This window comes from Ictidomys tridecemlineatus, chromosome 8, assembly GCF_052094955.1.
Source record: "Ictidomys tridecemlineatus isolate mIctTri1 chromosome 8, mIctTri1.hap1, whole genome shotgun sequence".
Lineage (NCBI taxonomy): Eukaryota > Metazoa > Chordata > Mammalia > Rodentia > Sciuridae > Ictidomys > Ictidomys tridecemlineatus.
In genome coordinates, this window is record NC_135484.1 from 43,800,444 (window position 1) to 43,818,752 (window position 18,309).

Consider the following 18,309-nt stretch of genomic DNA (forward strand, 5'->3'; position numbering starts at 1 on the left):
AACTTGCTCAACATTTATCAGTTTAAGAACAGTATCTAAGTTATGTCATATCCATACCTATCCTGCTACCATCCCACTTAGGACTTTAGTACCTCTTTACTGAACCATTACACTAGCATCCCACCCATGTCCCATATACATTCCTTCCCTGTCCAGCACACCACCAGGCCCAAACCTCCTCACACATACATACACCCTTTCATAAATGCTCCTCAAAAACTCTATGGTTCAGGCATGGTGGTACATAACTGTAATCCCAGTGTCTTAGGAGGTTTATGCAGGAGGATTGCAAATTCAAGGGTAGCCATGCAACTTAGTGAGACCCTGCCTCAAAATAAAAAATAAAAAGAACTGGGGATGTGGCTCAGTGGTTAAGCACTCCTGTTTTTTTTCTTTTTTTTTTTTTATTGGTATTGGGGAATAGCAAAAAAAAAAAAAAAAAGTAAACCAATTCTTGATTTCCTATTCTTTTCTCCCTTCCTTTCTCTTTTATGATTACAAAAACCAAAACAAGTAAATATACAGAAAGTTTTTGCTCACCATTCCCCAAAGTCATCCCTACGTCTTGTTCTCCACAGGTATATGTCTCTATCCACTTAAAAAAGTCATATCATAGTGTTTTCCTGGTCATCTTTTTCATCACATAGACAAATAACATTTTCCTTAGTTCCCTGGGAACTTTATACTTATAGAACCTAGCATTTGCTGCCTTGAATTACATTATAGTTGGTAGTTTATGAGCTTCTGAAGAATAGTGTCCATGTTTGGTTTAATTTCATATACCTCTTAGCTCTTAGCAGAGTGTGCTCACTAGAGGAGCATAAAGAGTATTCATTCAACAGTTGTTTCTCTTCAAGATAAACTAGTTTCAGTATACCTAATTTGAACTTGTTATTTGTGATACCACCTTGTATTATGTCACATTTTTTCCTGTGGATTCTCAAGGTGAAAATGAAGTCCCATTTTAGTGACAAGTTTGATCTTGGTTTTTATTTGAATCTCACAGTGAGTGAATTTCACCCTCTCTCTCCATAGCCTCGTGTGCAAGCTAAACACAAGGACCACCATACTAGCAGCAACCAACCCTAAAGGCCAGTATGATACCCAGGAGTCTGTGTCTGTGAACGTCGCCCTTGGCAGCCCACTTTTAAGTCGATTTGACCTGATCCTGGTTTTGCTTGATACCAAGAATAAAGACTGGGATCGTGTAATTTCCTCCTTTATCTTAGAAAATAAAGGTATGTGAAAATACACAAATAATCCAATATGGCAAGGAAAGATTAGACCTGACTAAAGGAAATTTCTCTTGAAGAAAATTAAATAAATCTCACAGAGGGGAGTGAGTGAGAGAATCTGGTTCAGGGGCTAGAATAATAAGGAGAAGGAAAAGAGGCTTTCTCCACCTGGTACACTAAGCTTTTATATATATATATGTCCTTTGTGATGAAAGGGTGCAACCTTATGATATAAAATTTCCATTTTAACTCTTGCACATAAAGAAAACTGAACTGCTTTATGAGTTGAAATCTCTAAAAGTGAGCTTTACATTTGTTACTATGAAGCAGACCAAAAGTGTTCTGAATAATTTTAACCCTTGAGATAGCTTGTTTTTATTAAGCTTAGATTGTAAGTCTACATTCTAGAATGTATGCTTTACAAAGAATAGGACTAAATTTCAATGAACACAAAAACCTAAATGAGTACAAGAAGCTGGTGTAGTGTCACATGCCTTATAATCCCAGTGACTAGAAGACTGAGGCAGGAGGATCACAAGTTTGAGCCAACCTCAGCAACTTGGCAAGAACCTGTCTCAAAATAAAAAGGACTGGGGATGTAACTCAATTGTAAATTACCCCTAGGTTCAATCCCCAGTACCAAAGATAAACAAAATAAAATTATAAAAAAATGAGTATAAGAACTTTATCAAATTCCTTAAGATGACATATTTTCCTGTTCTTAAATTTTACTAACCCAACACGTAATATACAGGTTACCCAAGCAAATCAGAGAAGCTGTGGAGTATGGAAAAGATGAAAACCTACTTCTGCCTCATTAGGACTCTCCAGCCCACTCTGTCTGATGCTGGCAATCAAGTTCTTCTCCGGTACTACCAGAGGCAAAGGCAGAGTGATTCCCGGAATGCCGCCAGGACAACCATCCGCCTGTTGGAAAGCTTGATTAGATTAGCAGAAGGTTTATCTCTTATCTGGTGATACTTCTCTTGAGTGCCTACTGTGTGCAGAGCATGTAGCTTGGAACTGTGGAGTCAAGAATAAATTGGAATAATCCCTACTCTAAGATGCTCACAGTCACTTAAAAAGTAAAAGCTGTGAGCCCTAAGACTTCCACTCATCAGAGGACAGATAATGGATGTCAAGTGGAATGTTGTATCATTAAGAAAGAGGAATCTTGGTTGACATCTCAAGACCTCCCATAACTTAGCATACCACTATTTAGAAAGCCTCATTTCTGATGTCTTCTCAGTTCTATTAGCTTTTTTAGTGGAAGAGTTACTTGCTTAGAATTGTTTTCCATATATCTTCTGTGGCTCTTGCTCAGTATTTTCCAGTCATGACCCATCCCCATTGTTAAAAAAACCAAATCAACAATGCTATGTCCTGTCCCATTCCTAAGTCCTAGAACTTAACATATATACGTATAGCTAATGTGCCTCTCAAACATTTATTTTCTAACATTGGCTTTTACATTTTGGATTATGTTTAAATAATATTTAAAAAACTTTCCATGAACTTTATGAATCACATGATAAAATAATATAAGCTTAATAAAAGATACTATAAAAGTAATGGACCTCATTTTTTTCCAAGGATTTATGTCTAATATTAGGGCAAGAGTACCCAAAATTCAAGCTTGCTTGTCAGTAGTTTTGAAAAGCTCATAAATCATAGATTAAAAAAAAACAGAATTGAGAAATGAGTTTTATTTTGTGTAGTTTTATAATAGATTAAAACAAGGACTAAAAGCTGTTAAAGTATTAAATATATGTTTCTGTAGCACCTTTCTATACTATCCAGAGTACTTTCTCATGGATGTATACAAAATTGCATGACATGTGCAGAAGGATCAGGTCTATTGTTAGAGAAACAACTGTAAAACTAGTTGCATGTAGAATTTTGTGCTTGTTCTAGTAAAATTAATTTGTTATTAGTGTTCATTCATAAAGCATGATTTGTGTGTGTGTGTGTGTGTGTGTGTGTGTGGGTGGAGGAGAGCAGGAGTAGAGAATTACCTGTATCGTCCTAAATAATCCTAAATTCAAATGCATTTTATTTTCTTAGCTCATGCTCGGCTAATGTTTCGTGATATTGTGACTCTGGAAGACGCTATTACTGTGGTATCAGTAATGGAGTCTTCAATGCAGGTAAGGATATTTTGTGTATCTGGTGTGTACCTTTATTACAAGCTTTCTTTCAAAAAAAGATACTATCAAGAGTTATAAAAATGATCTTATTCTAGCTAGACCTAGTAAATACTGGAAAAATATCCATAGATAATCATTTAATAGAAGGGGGAAATGTCATAGAGACCTTTCATTGCATCATTGACATTGCTTTTGCTCATTGGTGGAAAATAGTGTGTCTCAACTCTTCTCAGCACACCTGAGTGGTGTTCACAGTCTCTCTGGTGACAGTATCATTTCTTAAATCAATGATTGCCATCCAGAACTGGGAAAGAGAACTATTAAAATGTGAAAAATTTTCCTAGTTGATTCTCATCCCCAAGGTGGCGGTATTTAGTGCTGGTCTTAGCCACCTGGGAGCTGAAAACCCTTCTGTGTCCTTGCTATGTGCTGGATGGCCCTGTGACTCTGTTATTTTCTCACCCCGTAGGGAGGTGCACTGCTGGGAGGTGTGAACGCTCTCCACACTTCCTTTCCTGAAAATCCTCAGGCGCAGTACCAGAGACAGTGTGAACTTATTCTGGAAAAACTGGAGCTGCAGAGCCTCTTAAATGAAGAGCTTGAAAGACTTGAAAGGTGAGGAAGGAAAACCAAGAAAGGCACATAGTGGAAAATAACTTCTCTGGCATTTAGTGAAACAAGGGAATGTAAACTGAATAGAATCTATCTATATTGTTTAAAGAGCATTGTGTCTGTTATCTATTGCTGTAAAATCAACCATTCTAAATCTGAGTGGTTTAAAAAAAAATACCACAACTTTAATGCTCACTTTCTGGGAGTCAGAAATTCAGGCAGGCTCAGGGGAGATGGCTTGCTACTTACTCCATGTTGTGTCAGCTGGGGCGACACCTCAGAAACTTAGCTTTCTCATGACTTGTGAAGATGTGGATAATAGACGTGACAGACACATGGGAAGGAATGTGTTAGTCAAAGCAAATCAGTGGAAGCATGGACTCTGGCTGCCTGAAGAAATTTGGCCATAACTTTAATTTTTGCCTATTTCCTAAATACATGGGTTTCTGAAAAGCTAGACTTTGTGTACCTGAGAAAGAGTAGTAAGGAATGACAAGATTGCTCATTCAGGCATCTTCATATTAATGTGAATGGCTTAATAATTGACCTGAATCTGATAAATGAAGTGCATATGGAGGTGGAGCAACTCCAGGAGAATTTGGGGACCACAATGGGATAGATACTGTATTAAGTAAAACCTTGGAATTCTTTGTTACTATTTATTTATTTTTTAGCTCTAATCAGTTATACACAACAGTAGAAAGCTCTCTGATTCACTGTACACAAATGGAGCAGAATTTTTCACTTTTCTGGTTGTGCATGAAGTAGAGTCACACCATTCATGCCATCATACATGTACCTAGGATAATGATGTCCATCTCATTCTACCGTTTTTCCTACCCCTTTGCCCCCGCCCCCTCCCATTTGTCCCATAGAAAGTTCCTCCACTTATCCCATGCATATCCCCCCATATGAATTAACATTCACTTATCAGAGAAAACATTTGGCCCCTGATTTTTTGAGATTGGCTTATTTCACTTAGCTTGATGGTCTCCAACTCCATCCGTTTACCTGCAAATGCCATAATTTTATTCTCTTTTAATGCTGAGTAATATTCCACTTAGTATATGTACCATAGTTTCTTTATCCATTCATCTATTGGAGGGAATCTAGAAAACCTTGAGAATTCTTTTCTCTTCCATTTGCTTCCTTCTGCTAGCAGCATTCTTTTTTATTTATAAAACCTAATCAGAGCCCCCCTAGGGAAGTCAGGCATGAAGGGACTGGCTTTATCCCACCAGTGCCCAGATGACAGGCTGCAATTAACTTGCAGTCTGTATGAAATCAGCCCCCCTTTCTTTTGGCTTCTCATCTCTTCTTATGATCCAGAGCATGATGCTAAGATCAGTTACTCTGTTGGGTGGTTTATGGTCTGACCTAGTCAGTTGTTTCAAGCCCTTCCTGGATGTGGATTAGCCTTTGGAGGAGATACTCATTTTGACCTGCCCAAGCTACCAGAATCTGAAAAATGATGCATTCAAGAAAGGAGAACCAGTGTTGTATGTTAGAAAAATGACAGTTGCATTAGCCAAATTCAGAATGACTTGCTTAAAGGAAAAGAACAGGAGGAAAAAAGTATGTGACTATCTGAAAGATAGGATTCTGTCATAAAATGTTGTTTCTTATTGTATTTCTTCATAATGCAGAAGTATATTCTAATGTTGATCCTCAAAGCAACAAAACCAGGTGCTGAAAGTCTGACCTACTCTTATCAAGTGAGAAAAATACAACTAGCGTATAGGTTTTTACTCTTCAAGAAAGAGTTCTTCATTCCTTAAGGAAATCACATAATTCAAAAAAAAAAATCACTGATATTTTTGTCATACTTTCTAGAAAATGCTTTACCAGAGACAGCATGCTTCAAATAATGACATTCTAGTACTCACTTTGGGGAATCAGAAAGCAGAGGGCACAAAGATGTCTTATAAGAAAGTATAATGAAACTGCACAAACTTTATTTGTGGGGGTGTTTAATTCCTGAATAAGAATTAGATAAAAATAATAGGGCAAAATTATTTTATTCCTAAAATTTCTCATCATTTAGTATATTGTTATAAAGCTTTAACAAGTGAGTCCTCCTGACCTCTATTTAATGCTGAACAGCAGTAATTTTGAAAGCTACTTGATTTTTTAATTATAACTCAAATTAGTCATAATAAACATGGATTTTCCATGTGAATATTTCCAAATTTACTGTAAATGACTATAACTCAATATTTTCTTAAAACTTCTTTTTTCTGAGTATAAAGGTAAAACATGTTCTTCGTAGGTGGGCTATTTTAGAAATTAGCAGTAATAAGAAAACAAAAATAACAATCTTATTTCCCATAGATAAATACTATTAACATTTTAATGTATGGAAATAAATTTGTATTTCCTTCTAGTCTCTTCTCTATGAATACATGTAATTTTAGAATAATTTTCTCATCTGCTTTTGGGCATAATTTTTTTTTTCAGATTTAGTACATGGAAATGGAGTCATATCACACTTTATATTGAGAAGATGTTTCTAGGTTGTTAAGGGCTTTTTAATGTGCATACTTTGGGAGTAGTACAATCCCTGTTAGAAATTCAGTTTCTAATGTGCCCAATATTTAGAATGAGTATCACTGAACAGATCATTCAGAGAGGGTTGGCTTTAGCTCTCTATCAGATTGATAAAAGAGCCACTGCCCAGATTTTATGTTGAAGCATGGCTGGGCTTTGCAGGAAAGGGTGTCAGAGTTACCTGTAATTATCCACTATGAATGTGAATGTTCTAGGGGCAGTGCCAGTGCCAGCATAGAGGTATCATAGAAACCTCATTCCTGGGGAAAGTGACTTTTAGGTGCACTAAAATCCAGTTCCTTGGTTGGGTGAAGAGATCTACAGAGAGCAACAAGCCAGTTATATTTGAACATTTTTGCATGAGAGATAAGACCGAACATTTTACACTAACCTCCAATCTTAAATGAATTAAATGAACTTTCAGAGAGACTTAAAATTGCAGACCAACCATTGATTCATTTTCTTAATTTTGCTACAATTTTATTTAAAATTAGAATGCCTATCACAGCACTGAACTCTATATTGATTTTTTTAATAAAGGATAATCCTTTTGCTGCCCTAAGCATCTATGCTTGATATTAATTTGGAATTATGTTAGAGTTAAACCTTTAAGATGAGATCTCAGAGACTGAAGAAATGAAAAGGTTAATGTAGATTCTCTTCCCTTCAATACCTATTTTCCTTATTTGTCTCTGTTCCAGGTTACGGAATGAAAGTGCATGCCAATCCCAACCACAGGCAATGGAGACAGAAACTGTTCGAGGGTCCTCAGGGAATGATACAAGGGAAGAACCAAAGTTTAGAACTTCAACACAGCAGGACCTGAACTGTAGCCCACATACTTCCTCCCTGGGAGGCAGTCCCCAGGGAGGCCCACTTCTAGACCTCCAACCCCATCTGAGGTCTGACAAAACAACAAGTAGACGACATTCAGCTGAGCTCAAAGATGGCAGAGATGACGGTTTGGACTGGTTTGACTTCATGGCATCAAATAAGATAGAACCTGAAAATACTGTTCTCTCTCCTGGTCCCGAAGCAACTAAAAAAAACAAGGCGATGAAAATCTCTAAGAACAAATCTCAAGGTAGGGAAAAGAGTGGGCCAGGCCAAGAATCTAGGCCACTTCTATCACCAGGAGCAACAGGTGGTCCACTGAGGCCAGGAAGTGTGGAGGGTAAAAAGGCCAAAAGGAGAGCGTTGGTGTCTGAAGCAGCAGTCCCTACTGATGAGCCCGACTCGGTACTGACTCAGCATGTCCCTAGCAGGTTGCTCAGGCTGCGCAAGGATAAGGCCCAGGTGTCATCCAAAAGTACCACCAGTGTGCCTTCACAGCCCACAGACCCTTCTGCTGCTCAGTCCATTCCTGCACATGGGCCAGAAAAAACACCAGAAATATCCAAAGGAAAGAGATTGAGATCCCTTGCTCAGGAAGAAGAGTCTGAACTTGAAAGTGTTAATCCAGTTCTCCCAGTAGCCAAACTGGCAAAGTTTACTTTCAAACAGAAGTCAAAACTGATTCACTCCTCTGAACAACACAGTCATGCATCTTCTGGCACAAGTAAAATAACAGTTTGTAGTCCTAAAAGTCCCCAACATAGAATACGAAGAGAAGCAGCTGTGTCTGTGCAGGGTCCAGAAAAGCTGACCTCTACCTCAGGAAACAGAAACTTCAATCAGCAACAGAGTGAAACAAAGGAGCTGTTACATCAGCCACCAGAGAAGGATGGATCAAGAGAGGAGAAGGAATGTGGCCCTGAAAAGAGGGTTATTCAGCCTGAGTTGGAGCTTGGGAACAAGACTGGGCATTCTCATCTAACTTGTGAGACAGACAGAAAGGAAGAGGTTTCATCCAGTAAGAAAAGCAACAAGGTTCACGCTGGCACGTTGGCCAAATTGGCAAACTTCTCTTTTACTTCCTTGCTGGAATCCAAATCAGAGTCCCCTCCTCCTCCTGAAAGGAAGAACTGGGGTGAGAGAGGCCCCAGCCTGCCTCCTCCAACCACAGATCCAATGCTTGAGAGTAAAAGGAAATCTTTTCAGCTGCAGGGCTCTGCTGAGAAACTGATTCTTTCTAAAAATTCTCTCTTCACTCTATCAGAGCTAGATGATGAAGCATTAGATTTTGACTGGGATGAAGAGATGAGAAAAAAGCCATAATTGTGGAAAGCTTTCTGATCAAATTCACCTTCCCTGACTCAACATAATACCCTCAGATTATCAGTGTAGTATTTATGTGTATGAACTATCATCCATGTTCATTTTGAGCACCATTCCAAATACCAGCTTCCCCATCAAGTTTTATTTTTCAGGTTTATCTTCATGACTTAAAAAAGTTGTCTAATTTGAATAAGAGTGATAACAGCACTCGAAATGAATGGATTGTGCTTAATTTTGCAAATGGAGTATTCTCAAAGATAGTTTTGTTATTTCATCTTTTTTTTTTTTTTAATGAGGAGGGGCTCATTCCTAAATCCCTTCTTTCCAGGAAAAAAATGCTTCAAAGGTAGCACTCATAAGTCCAAAGGCAGATGAACTCTTCTATTTTTTCTTTTTTATCTTTACCCAGGATGTACCAAGTATGGTGAATATTTATTATCACTTGGAATTATCATGTGTTTTTCTAATATTACTTTTGTGTTTATTCTCATGCACCAGATTAAATGTGGCTAATACTTTTCTCTGAGAGGTATCCTTACAACTCGATAGCATTCTGAAGATCTGGCAGCTAGTCAAATAGTAGATTTCTGAAGTACTGATCTTTTTGAGTTTTCTTTTTTCTTGATCCAACATTATGTGCCTCAGATTCTTTTTTCCTCTCAGGGACCTACCTTTCACACAACTTAAATTATTATGTGGTCAGTAAAAAAGAGTGTACCCTAGTCTCAGCCATACATCATGTCACATGTACCCAAATGGTTAATGTGGAAATGTGATTCCTACCAAGATATGATTCATTTGTCTTTAAAATAAAGCAAATGATTATTTTTGACAGGAATAGATAACTTAAACTCTGTTTTTCTGTGTGCATTTAAATCACTTCTTCCTTTGGCTTCTAGCAGGGTCCTTGGGATTACTTAATTACAGTCTTTCTTTTCTAAATTATGCGTTTGTACCATAATGATTGATTCCTTAATTGTCTGAAAAACTTCTGGGCATGAAAATTACTCAAATATATGTACTTTTCTAAGCTTTTACTTCATTAAATTTAGAGAAAGCCAAATTTGGTAAACAAATTTTTCTTAAACATTTCAACATTAATTCAAATATTGACTAATTAAAATTTCTAAAAAAATTTAAACTATGAGTACAAATTCAGTATGTATAAGTCTTTTGAAGTCTTCAAACATCTTAAACAGCTGATAAAAGATACAAGTAATGATCATAAAATTGACTTACACCTTTTCTAAAACATTAAGATTATAGTGTAAGTAATTTATTATTTCTTTACTTGGTCAGTTACTTCCTGTATAGTACAATTCTTAATCTAATGTATTCCTACTCTTAGTACTCTTTCTTTCCTGAGTTTCATTATTCTTCAACAAAGGGGAAAAGAAAGAGTTTGGGGTTTTGACCAGTTGAATCTAGTCTGGATATGGTTGTTGTATAGACAAGAGTAATTCAAACCTGAGCCACAGTGTGGAGCTGACTTTTTATGTTTGAAACTTGGTATATTTTGTAGTAATGACACACATTGGATTTTACATGCTGGACAATACCTAACCTATTGGCTTGTCATTAGGGTATTTTGATCTCTTGTTATCATTTAAAATGTTTGAATTCTTTGTTGGGAATCTTCATTGTTTCATTTTGTTTCATTTCTTAGTGATAAGAAATTCAGTTTTGTAGTTTTTTAAAATTTTTTATTCTTATTTGTTATATATGACAGCAGAATGCATCACAATTCATATTACACATATAGAGCACAATTTTTCATATCTCTGGTTTATATAAAGTATATTCACACCTTTCGTGTCTTCATACATGTACTTAGGGTAATGATATCCATCTCATCCCCCAGCACCACAAAAAACCAAATAATTTTTGTAGTTTTTTCTAGTCAACTTGTCAAGAACATTAAGTAATTCATATTTTAAAATACAGTGTTTAATTGTATCTCTTCCTTGGTCTTTTGTGTGACCACCTGGGCTATTTTCTGTATGGTATTATTTGTGCCCATCATACTCCTGTTATTTATATTAGGTTGACAACATCCTATTATTTGTGCAACTTTAGTACCTATTACCAGGCTCATCTGGCTGAATTATAATTTCTTCTTGCTTATTCTTTGGTGACTACCTAGATAGAAATAACCACATATGGCAATATTATAAACAAAATTATTAGCAGAAAAATATTTGGTGTAAGCACTCACCTAATTATAAAAAAAAAAAATAAACTTTTAGTACAGCCTGCTCTTGCCTTATGGCCCCTTGCTGTACTTGTATTTGATTTAGACTCACAGCTTGGTCAGTGGTCCCTTTGTGCTGATTCCAGTGTCCCTTTAGCACCCTGATATTTCTGAAAGCATCCATGCTATCTGAGAACAATCCAGACCCACTTTTATTTTTTCCTCCCCCATGTTACAGAATCAGCCAGCCCCAAGGTAGATCCGTTTTCTTTAGAAGTCAGTGGTATTTAGAGACCAAATTCTGGGTCTCAGAGATACACAAAAGAGTCACTAGTGAGCAAAGGTTCTACCGCTGCTATTGGGCCATTCTTAGTGGCTGCAGAATGGAAAATATTTTAATATGTTGAGATCACATTTTATCCTGCTGTGCCCTTCCTTTCTTACATTATATAATTGTACAACTAAAACAATCTCTCATATGGTCTTTGTGTGTCAAAGAAACACATAGAGGGAATGTGTAGAATCTAAAAGATCATATTGCAGACAATAAAGAAAGATGTAAAAATTAACCTTTAATTCCAAATCATCATGCCAAAATATTTTATCACAGGTCATTGGACTCCTTAATATCATTTTAATAATTATAAAATTATTTAAACAATAAAAACTATACTTAATTTTTGTGAGTGAAAAGAGTAGACTTTAAATTATAAAAAATTTACCCTGTAAAAAATTAATCTTCAGTGTATATTTACATTAAAAAGTTAAAAAAGAATTTTATTATTATAATTTCAGTATTCTATAGAGATACAGGCAAACTAAGCAAATTATTCTGATATTTTTAACTCTTTTAGGCTTTTTTCTGAAAGCATACCAACAAAATTTTAATAATAAAGACTCATTTTTGGTTAACAAATTTTAATTCTAACCAATTTACATTTTTTTAAATTAAAATGTCAGTTTTTTTCTAGAGCCAATTAGGGTCTTTAAAGAAGTTGTTACTTCCAAAGTACAAAGACAAGTTAATGACAATTCAAATCTACATATTCTTTATGTGCACTTGATCTTGATCTCTTACCCAAATGCTAACCCACCTGGAAGACCAAAGCTAGAAAAGAGTTTAGGGCAACCACTAGGAGGATTCCTGGAACTCTTAGCCAGACCACAGCATTGAGCAGTTCAGAACCCACCTACTCTGGAATTGGGGTTATTACTAGGGACTACCCAGGACCTTGTGAGCCTTTCAGATAGTTTATCAAGCAACTTAGTTCCAAGCTTAACAACCTCACAGATGGGAGAGGAAGCTGATGCCGGTTACTCGGTGTTCAGAATAACATCTTTCATGTCCGCTTTTCATATTATTAACATCCAAGGGGGATAAAGGGCTCTTGGCTCATGTTAGTACTCTCTCCAATTGGGATTTTGCTGTAAGTGTCCCATCTGTGTGCAGCATAGTCTCTGAGGTATGTATGGAACCATCACCCACACAAATCCTCTTTACTATCACTAAGAACATACACAGGAAGTGGTGGTCACTCCCCTTATGACACTCTCTGTTTTCTTAAATCAACTCTACAGACACTCCTCTTCACTTAAAGGCTTAAAAATGCATCTAAAGATAATATTTGTGAAAGTATACTTGACAAACGATGAACTAGATGAAATAAAAGTGTTGATGTGTCTATGTAAATACTCTAGTGTGAGATATAATACAAGGAAGAAAATATGGTGTGTATACACACACATACTTACACTGGGCCTGATCTTACCACGAAGTAGAGACTAAATTTTCTCTTATGAATACAAATTATTTTTAGACCACTTTTTCTGTTTGGTTGGAACCTTAATGCTTTAGCATAGTTGAGCCATGAGAAAACAAGTTATGTTAATGTAGAGACAAACATGGTTTAACTTAGGGTTTTCATAATAAATTAAGCTAGTGTTGAAATATTGCTTAAGGTTTCAGATCCAATTTATGTATCAGTTCCCACTGATCAGGTGAATTGGGTTCTAGAATTGGCCAGCAGTAACCTTGTCATGGTCAGTTGTTTCATCCATAAAAGCAGAGGACCAGGCATATTTGAGTCAGTATTATTGAGTTACAAAAAAAGAAAAACCTCAGAAGCTAGCTGAAATAAAAGTAGGTTTGCTGTAAGAATATAGCAGGGAGACTCATTAAGAACAGGAAAGTCTGACTGGATCAATATGGCTGCAGAGCTGGAAAGTCAGGCCTGAAGCTCTTCCCCATGTCTCTCCTGGGTCCTCAAGTTCCCTCCCTACTACTTGTCAGTGGGCTGGCTTCCTGCCCTCTGGAAACCCTGTTGTCTGTGCTTAAGGCTTGTTCACTCCAGGCCCCTATAGCTTTTGATCGACTTTGGAGCCTGGTTCTAGATCTCTCTTAACTCTTCCAAATGAGCATCATCTCTCACTGATTCTGGCTCTGTGCTTTTTATTTCAAAAATCTTGATTTGTTCGCCTTGCTTCAAAATGGAGTGGATGGTGGAGTGTGAGTGGCCACCTGGCATAAACCCAACAGCCTGGGCTGTGAATAGAGACAGTCACTTGAGTGGGAAGCAGTGGCTGGCCTGTCTACCACATCCCTTTCTCCAAGGGGTTTTTGGCTACAGGTCCTATAATTCTATAAACTTCATTGATTTTGTTCTACTGCCTGAGTTGAGAGAACATGTTTCTGAAGATACTTGGATAGTCTTTCCCAAAGGAGCCAGGTAAATTGCTAGCCATCTGCAGCAGGTGATTTCCAGGGACTGTGAACAGCAGCTTCTGGCCATACTCCAAGGGCAGATGAGGCTGCAGACCACAGAGAACTGTTTATTGTGTCACTGCCTATGGAGCTTCTGTTTTCCTATGCTGAAGTTGCTCATCACAACTATATCAGAGCTGTTAAAAGTACTTAGATGAAAATCAATAGATGAGAGTATGTGAAGGGTATTTCCCTGAAATACATTTAGGAATACTCAGCTATTAAGACACATGTTTACATATCCCAGATTTTTTTTAACTTTACAATTGTCAACAAAGCAGAGACTAAATCCTCTTTGAGGAGAGAGAAATACCTAAGTACGTTAGGCCGCCTTTAATCTTTTTCAGAACTATTCAGAAGGAATAGTACCAAATAATTTTAAATGGAGAAGTAATGCAATTTCAATATTTAATGATCTCTTTTATCATTGTAGGGAAATTAAACTCCTTTTACAATTGGAAGGCCTAAGATCATCTTTTTTAAAAAACATTTTATTTTTTAGTTGTGGGTGGACACAATATCTTTATTTTTATGTGGTGCTAGGGATTGAACCCAGTGCCTCACGCATGCTAGGCAACCGTTCTACCCTACCCCCCCCCCAAGATCATCTTGAGGGATCTACCATATCTAAGATGATTTGCTGTCTCCTAAGGCTCTCAGTGTGAAGTGGGGAATGACACTGTTGCCTGAGGCACTGTTTTGGTAAGCTTTTTTGCTACTGTAACCAAAAGATCCAACAAGAGCAGTTTTAAAGGAGGGAATGCTTATTTGGCATTCACAGTTTAAAATGGCCAATTCTGTTGCTCTGAGCCCAAGGTGAAGCAGAACATCACCCCAGAAGGGCATGGCAATCAGGAAGCAGAGGGAGTAAGCTGTACTTACCAGGGACAAAATACAAATCCCAAACCTATCTCTTCCAGCTGCACTTGACCTGCCTACAGTTACCATCCAGTTAATCCATACCAGTGGATTGATCCATTGATTAGGATACAACTCATCATCTAATCATTTCACTTCTGAACTGTCTTGCATTGTCTCACATATGAGCTTTTGGGGGATACCTCACATCTAAACCATAATAGGCACAATAAGTCCCTAGTGAGGCTCCTCATGTAGACCTAGAATTAGTAAAGGTGAAAAAAAATAAGAATCTGTATGTACATCATGCTCCATCCTTGGATGAAAGGAGTGATGCCTTCCAGACACCCCAGTAGTTTCTATCCCAGTTAAGGTTTTGCCCTAACTTCTGTGCCAATCTTTCTTTAGCAAGGTTACCAGTGACTTTCAGTGCTATACTCAGTTCTTACCTTTCTTGATTCCTCACATTTGGAGTCTCTCCTCTCCCTAATTTCCTTGATATGCCCTGGCTTTACAGGACATTGTGCCTGTGGTTTTCCTTCCCAGCCTCTTCTGACCTCCTCAGCTTTTCCACTCCTTACCTGGTTTCTCTTCTCCTGTACCTTTTAATGCTTGAGTGGACTAGTTCTCTTTCATCCCCATCTATTTCTTACACCCCCATTTCAATCTTAGAGTTCTTAATACCCATTCATTAGCTGAAGTTTCATTTCTTGAACTCCACACTCATATCCAACTCCTATTCAATATTTCTACTTGGGTATTTGAGGACATCTTAATTTCAATATCCCAAATAACATACCTGATCTCCCAAAATATACTGCACGGGGTGAGCATGCACATGTTCTACCAACTTACATGTGTTATCCATTTCATTTACACATTCAGAGGCCAAGTGCATGGCTGGTGAGGAGGTCCTTTTTTCAGACTTTATCCATCTCAGCATATTAAATGGAGCTCCATCCTTCCAGTTGCTTAGACCAAAAACTTTAGTCATCTTTGACAATTTACCTTTTATTACCATCTAATCTGTTAGCAGATCCTATGGGATATCAAAAATCTTTACAGAATCTGATCATCTGTTCACTTCTTCCCACATTTGCTGCTAATGCACAGTCCAAGCCACTATTATCTCTTGCCTAGCCACCCATCCCCTATCTGCCTAGAGTCTAAGCACAAAAGTCAGAATGACCCTGTTCATAAGTAAAGTCAGGTCATGTTACTTATTATTTCAAAACTTCCATGAGCTCATCTTACTCTGGATAAAAGCAAAATTTCACATGGCAATGATCTTTAAGACCCTACATGGCTGGCTGTCTTCTACCTCTTTGACATAGTATGCCAATTTCCCAGATGTTCTTCCTGTTTCTGCAAAGACATGATCCAGCCTCAGAGTCTTTGACTGCTTACTGTTCCATCTTTGAGGACTATTCTCCCCCTAAATTGCCAAAGAATCCCACCCTCACATTCATTCAAACTGAGAAAATATCATCTCTCAGTGAAGCCTGCCCTGAGTTAAGATTTCAAAATGTCTTCATTTTACCCAATTTTCCAATCCAATGACTTTTTTGTCATCTAACTTACATAAAATTTACTCATTTGTGGCCGGGGTTGTGGCTCAGTGGTAGAGTGCTTGCCTAGTATGTGTGAGGTACTGGGTTCGATTCTCAGCACTGCATATAAATAAATAAAAATGAATAAAATTACATTTAGATTTTATGTCCATCAACATCTAAAAAACTGATTTTTTAAAAAATTACTCATTTATATATTGTCTGTTTCTCAGGTGCTAACAAGGGGTGAGGGACGTCTGGAAGGGATGGCAGAGGAGACAGCTGAGTTAACAGTTGCTTCCTCCAGATCAGCTGAGGCTCCGACCACAGCTCCTGCCACAGAAGCTACCTTAATGGCACTGCTAGTGACAGAGCCTGGGGTATTCCACTGATATCTTCCAGGACCTATCTGATTGTTGTAGGAGTCAAACTGATAAATTAAATGGAGATTTGAAGAAAAGCTTGCTTTCGGTATTTATGGGTGGAACTAATTTTTTGCCATTTGCCCTGAGATGCTTGTCATTTGAAGGGTGTATGTAAGATGGCTTGTGTTCTTTTGTTTGTTTGTTTTTAATATTTATTTCTTAGTTATTTACTTATTTATTTCTTAGTTATTGGCAGACACAACATCTTTGTTTGTATGTGGTGCTGAGGATCGAACCTGGGCCACCCGCTTGCCAGGTGAGCGCGCTACCGCTTGAGCCACATCCCCAGCCCTGTAGGATGGCTTGTGACTTCTCCACTATGAGTGCTTTTGCCCACAGGCCAGGAAACAAGGTGAGCATGCACATACTCTACCAACTTACAATTGTTACCCATTCCATTTACACATTCAGAGGCCAAGTGCATGGCTAGTGAGCAGGTCCTTGGACCAGCTGGATCCACTGGGAGGTGGATGCTTTTTAGGAATCTAGGCATTACATGGCATGTGCATCTGCTCTACTGGAAGACCTTGTTTTGTATAACACTGGGTGTCATTGAGAACTCACCTTGTATCCAGTGGTTCCCAGAATGTTGGTCTACTTCTTTTCCCTCAGTATAGTTACCCAATTAAATATCTGTTGGTCCCTGTGGGGAAGGACTAGGGTAATCATTGTCTCACAGACTTGCCAAGGTGTTGCAGAGTGGTTCCTCCTGAGGCCCTGGCCTTTTTTTCCCAGACACTAGGCTCTGGGTCCAAAAAGTGAATCAGTACAGAAGCTAGTCACAGAATTTTGACCCTTTATTATCTCAACTGCCTTCGCCTTCTTGTCATTCTTTCTTTTTATTAATCAGTGTATTGTCACCTGGAGGCCTTATTAAAGTATAGATTGCTGGTCCTCAACCCCCAGATTTTCTACTTCAATAGGCCTGGGCTGAGGCTAAGAACTGGTGGTGTTCTTAACAATTTTCAGGTGCTGCTGCTGCTGCTCAGGGACCGCACTTTGGATTGAGTAATATGTTGCCTGACTCTATCTTGTCTCTAGGGACTCTAGCCATTTCCACAGCCCTCTGTGAGTCAGTTTCCCTCTTGCCGCTCTGACTTTGCTGTTTGTTGAAATATTTTCTCTTGCCTTGTTTTTGACAGTGTGGTCTCCTGGCCTTGATTATTCTGGGATCTTTTCTCTCCATCAGTCATTGGATGAAGGCTGACCCTGAGGAGGAGAAATGACCTTGGGCTAAGGCTCTCTATTGCTGAGGGCCATTACCAAGTAGGAATGACGCATCGAAATTTCCTTGCCAAGCGTACCCCATGCTGCTTAGAGGACATTTGATGGGACATTGCATGCATGCTTTAATGAGGTGACCTTGCTCAAGGACCTAGGCAGATCCGGGTTTAGAGCTGATCAGGTTTGAGGAAGTAACCGGCTCCTTGAGTTTAAGGCGTTGCCAGTTTAAGATAATGGGTTTTAGGGAAGTTGGAAGTTGAAGATTATTGCTGGGATTAGGGTGTTCCTGCTGCTTGTTCCCGTTGAGTTCTCGTGAGATTAGAATGGGATTTGGAGATAGCCTCGTGGAGTAGGTGGTTTGTGCGGGAGACAGGAGAACGTGTTGGCCCCTGGACCTGTGTGGAGGCGGTGTGAGAGCGGGAATAAAGAATTGCTGTTTGAACCTACAAAGCTGTGAGTGCCTCGTGATTCTGGTGCCAAGCCGAGACATTGGCCTTGGCACTCTATAGCTGAGGGAAGTCTCAGGAGGGGAATTCAGCTGTCAGCTACCTACATCCTCAGCAACTGGGGGAAAATGGGTCCATTGGCCTTAATTGGAAATT

The 18,309-nt window shown here is 38.3% G+C and overlaps 1 protein-coding gene across 3 annotated transcripts in view; it reads left to right on the forward strand.

The window, feature by feature from the left end:
• Mcm9 (minichromosome maintenance 9 homologous recombination repair factor) overlaps positions 1 to 9,554 on the forward strand; it is a 75,949-nt gene extending 66,395 nt beyond the window's left edge. For 2 of the 3 annotated variants that reach the window (XM_078019326.1, XM_078019328.1), the window contains 5 exons: positions 1,036 to 1,238; positions 1,990 to 2,193; positions 3,300 to 3,382; positions 3,852 to 3,997; positions 7,243 to 9,554. In XM_078019326.1, coding sequence (XP_077875452.1) covers positions 1,036 to 1,238; positions 1,990 to 2,193; positions 3,300 to 3,382; positions 3,852 to 3,997; positions 7,243 to 8,698 — 2,092 coding nt within the window. In that variant the 3' untranslated portion in view covers positions 8,699 to 9,554. The remainder of the gene's footprint in view (positions 1 to 1,035; positions 1,239 to 1,989; positions 2,194 to 3,299; positions 3,383 to 3,851; positions 3,998 to 7,242) is intronic. The other variant, XM_078019327.1, reaches the window with a different exon arrangement.
• Positions 9,555 to 18,309: the final 8,755 nt, after the last annotated feature.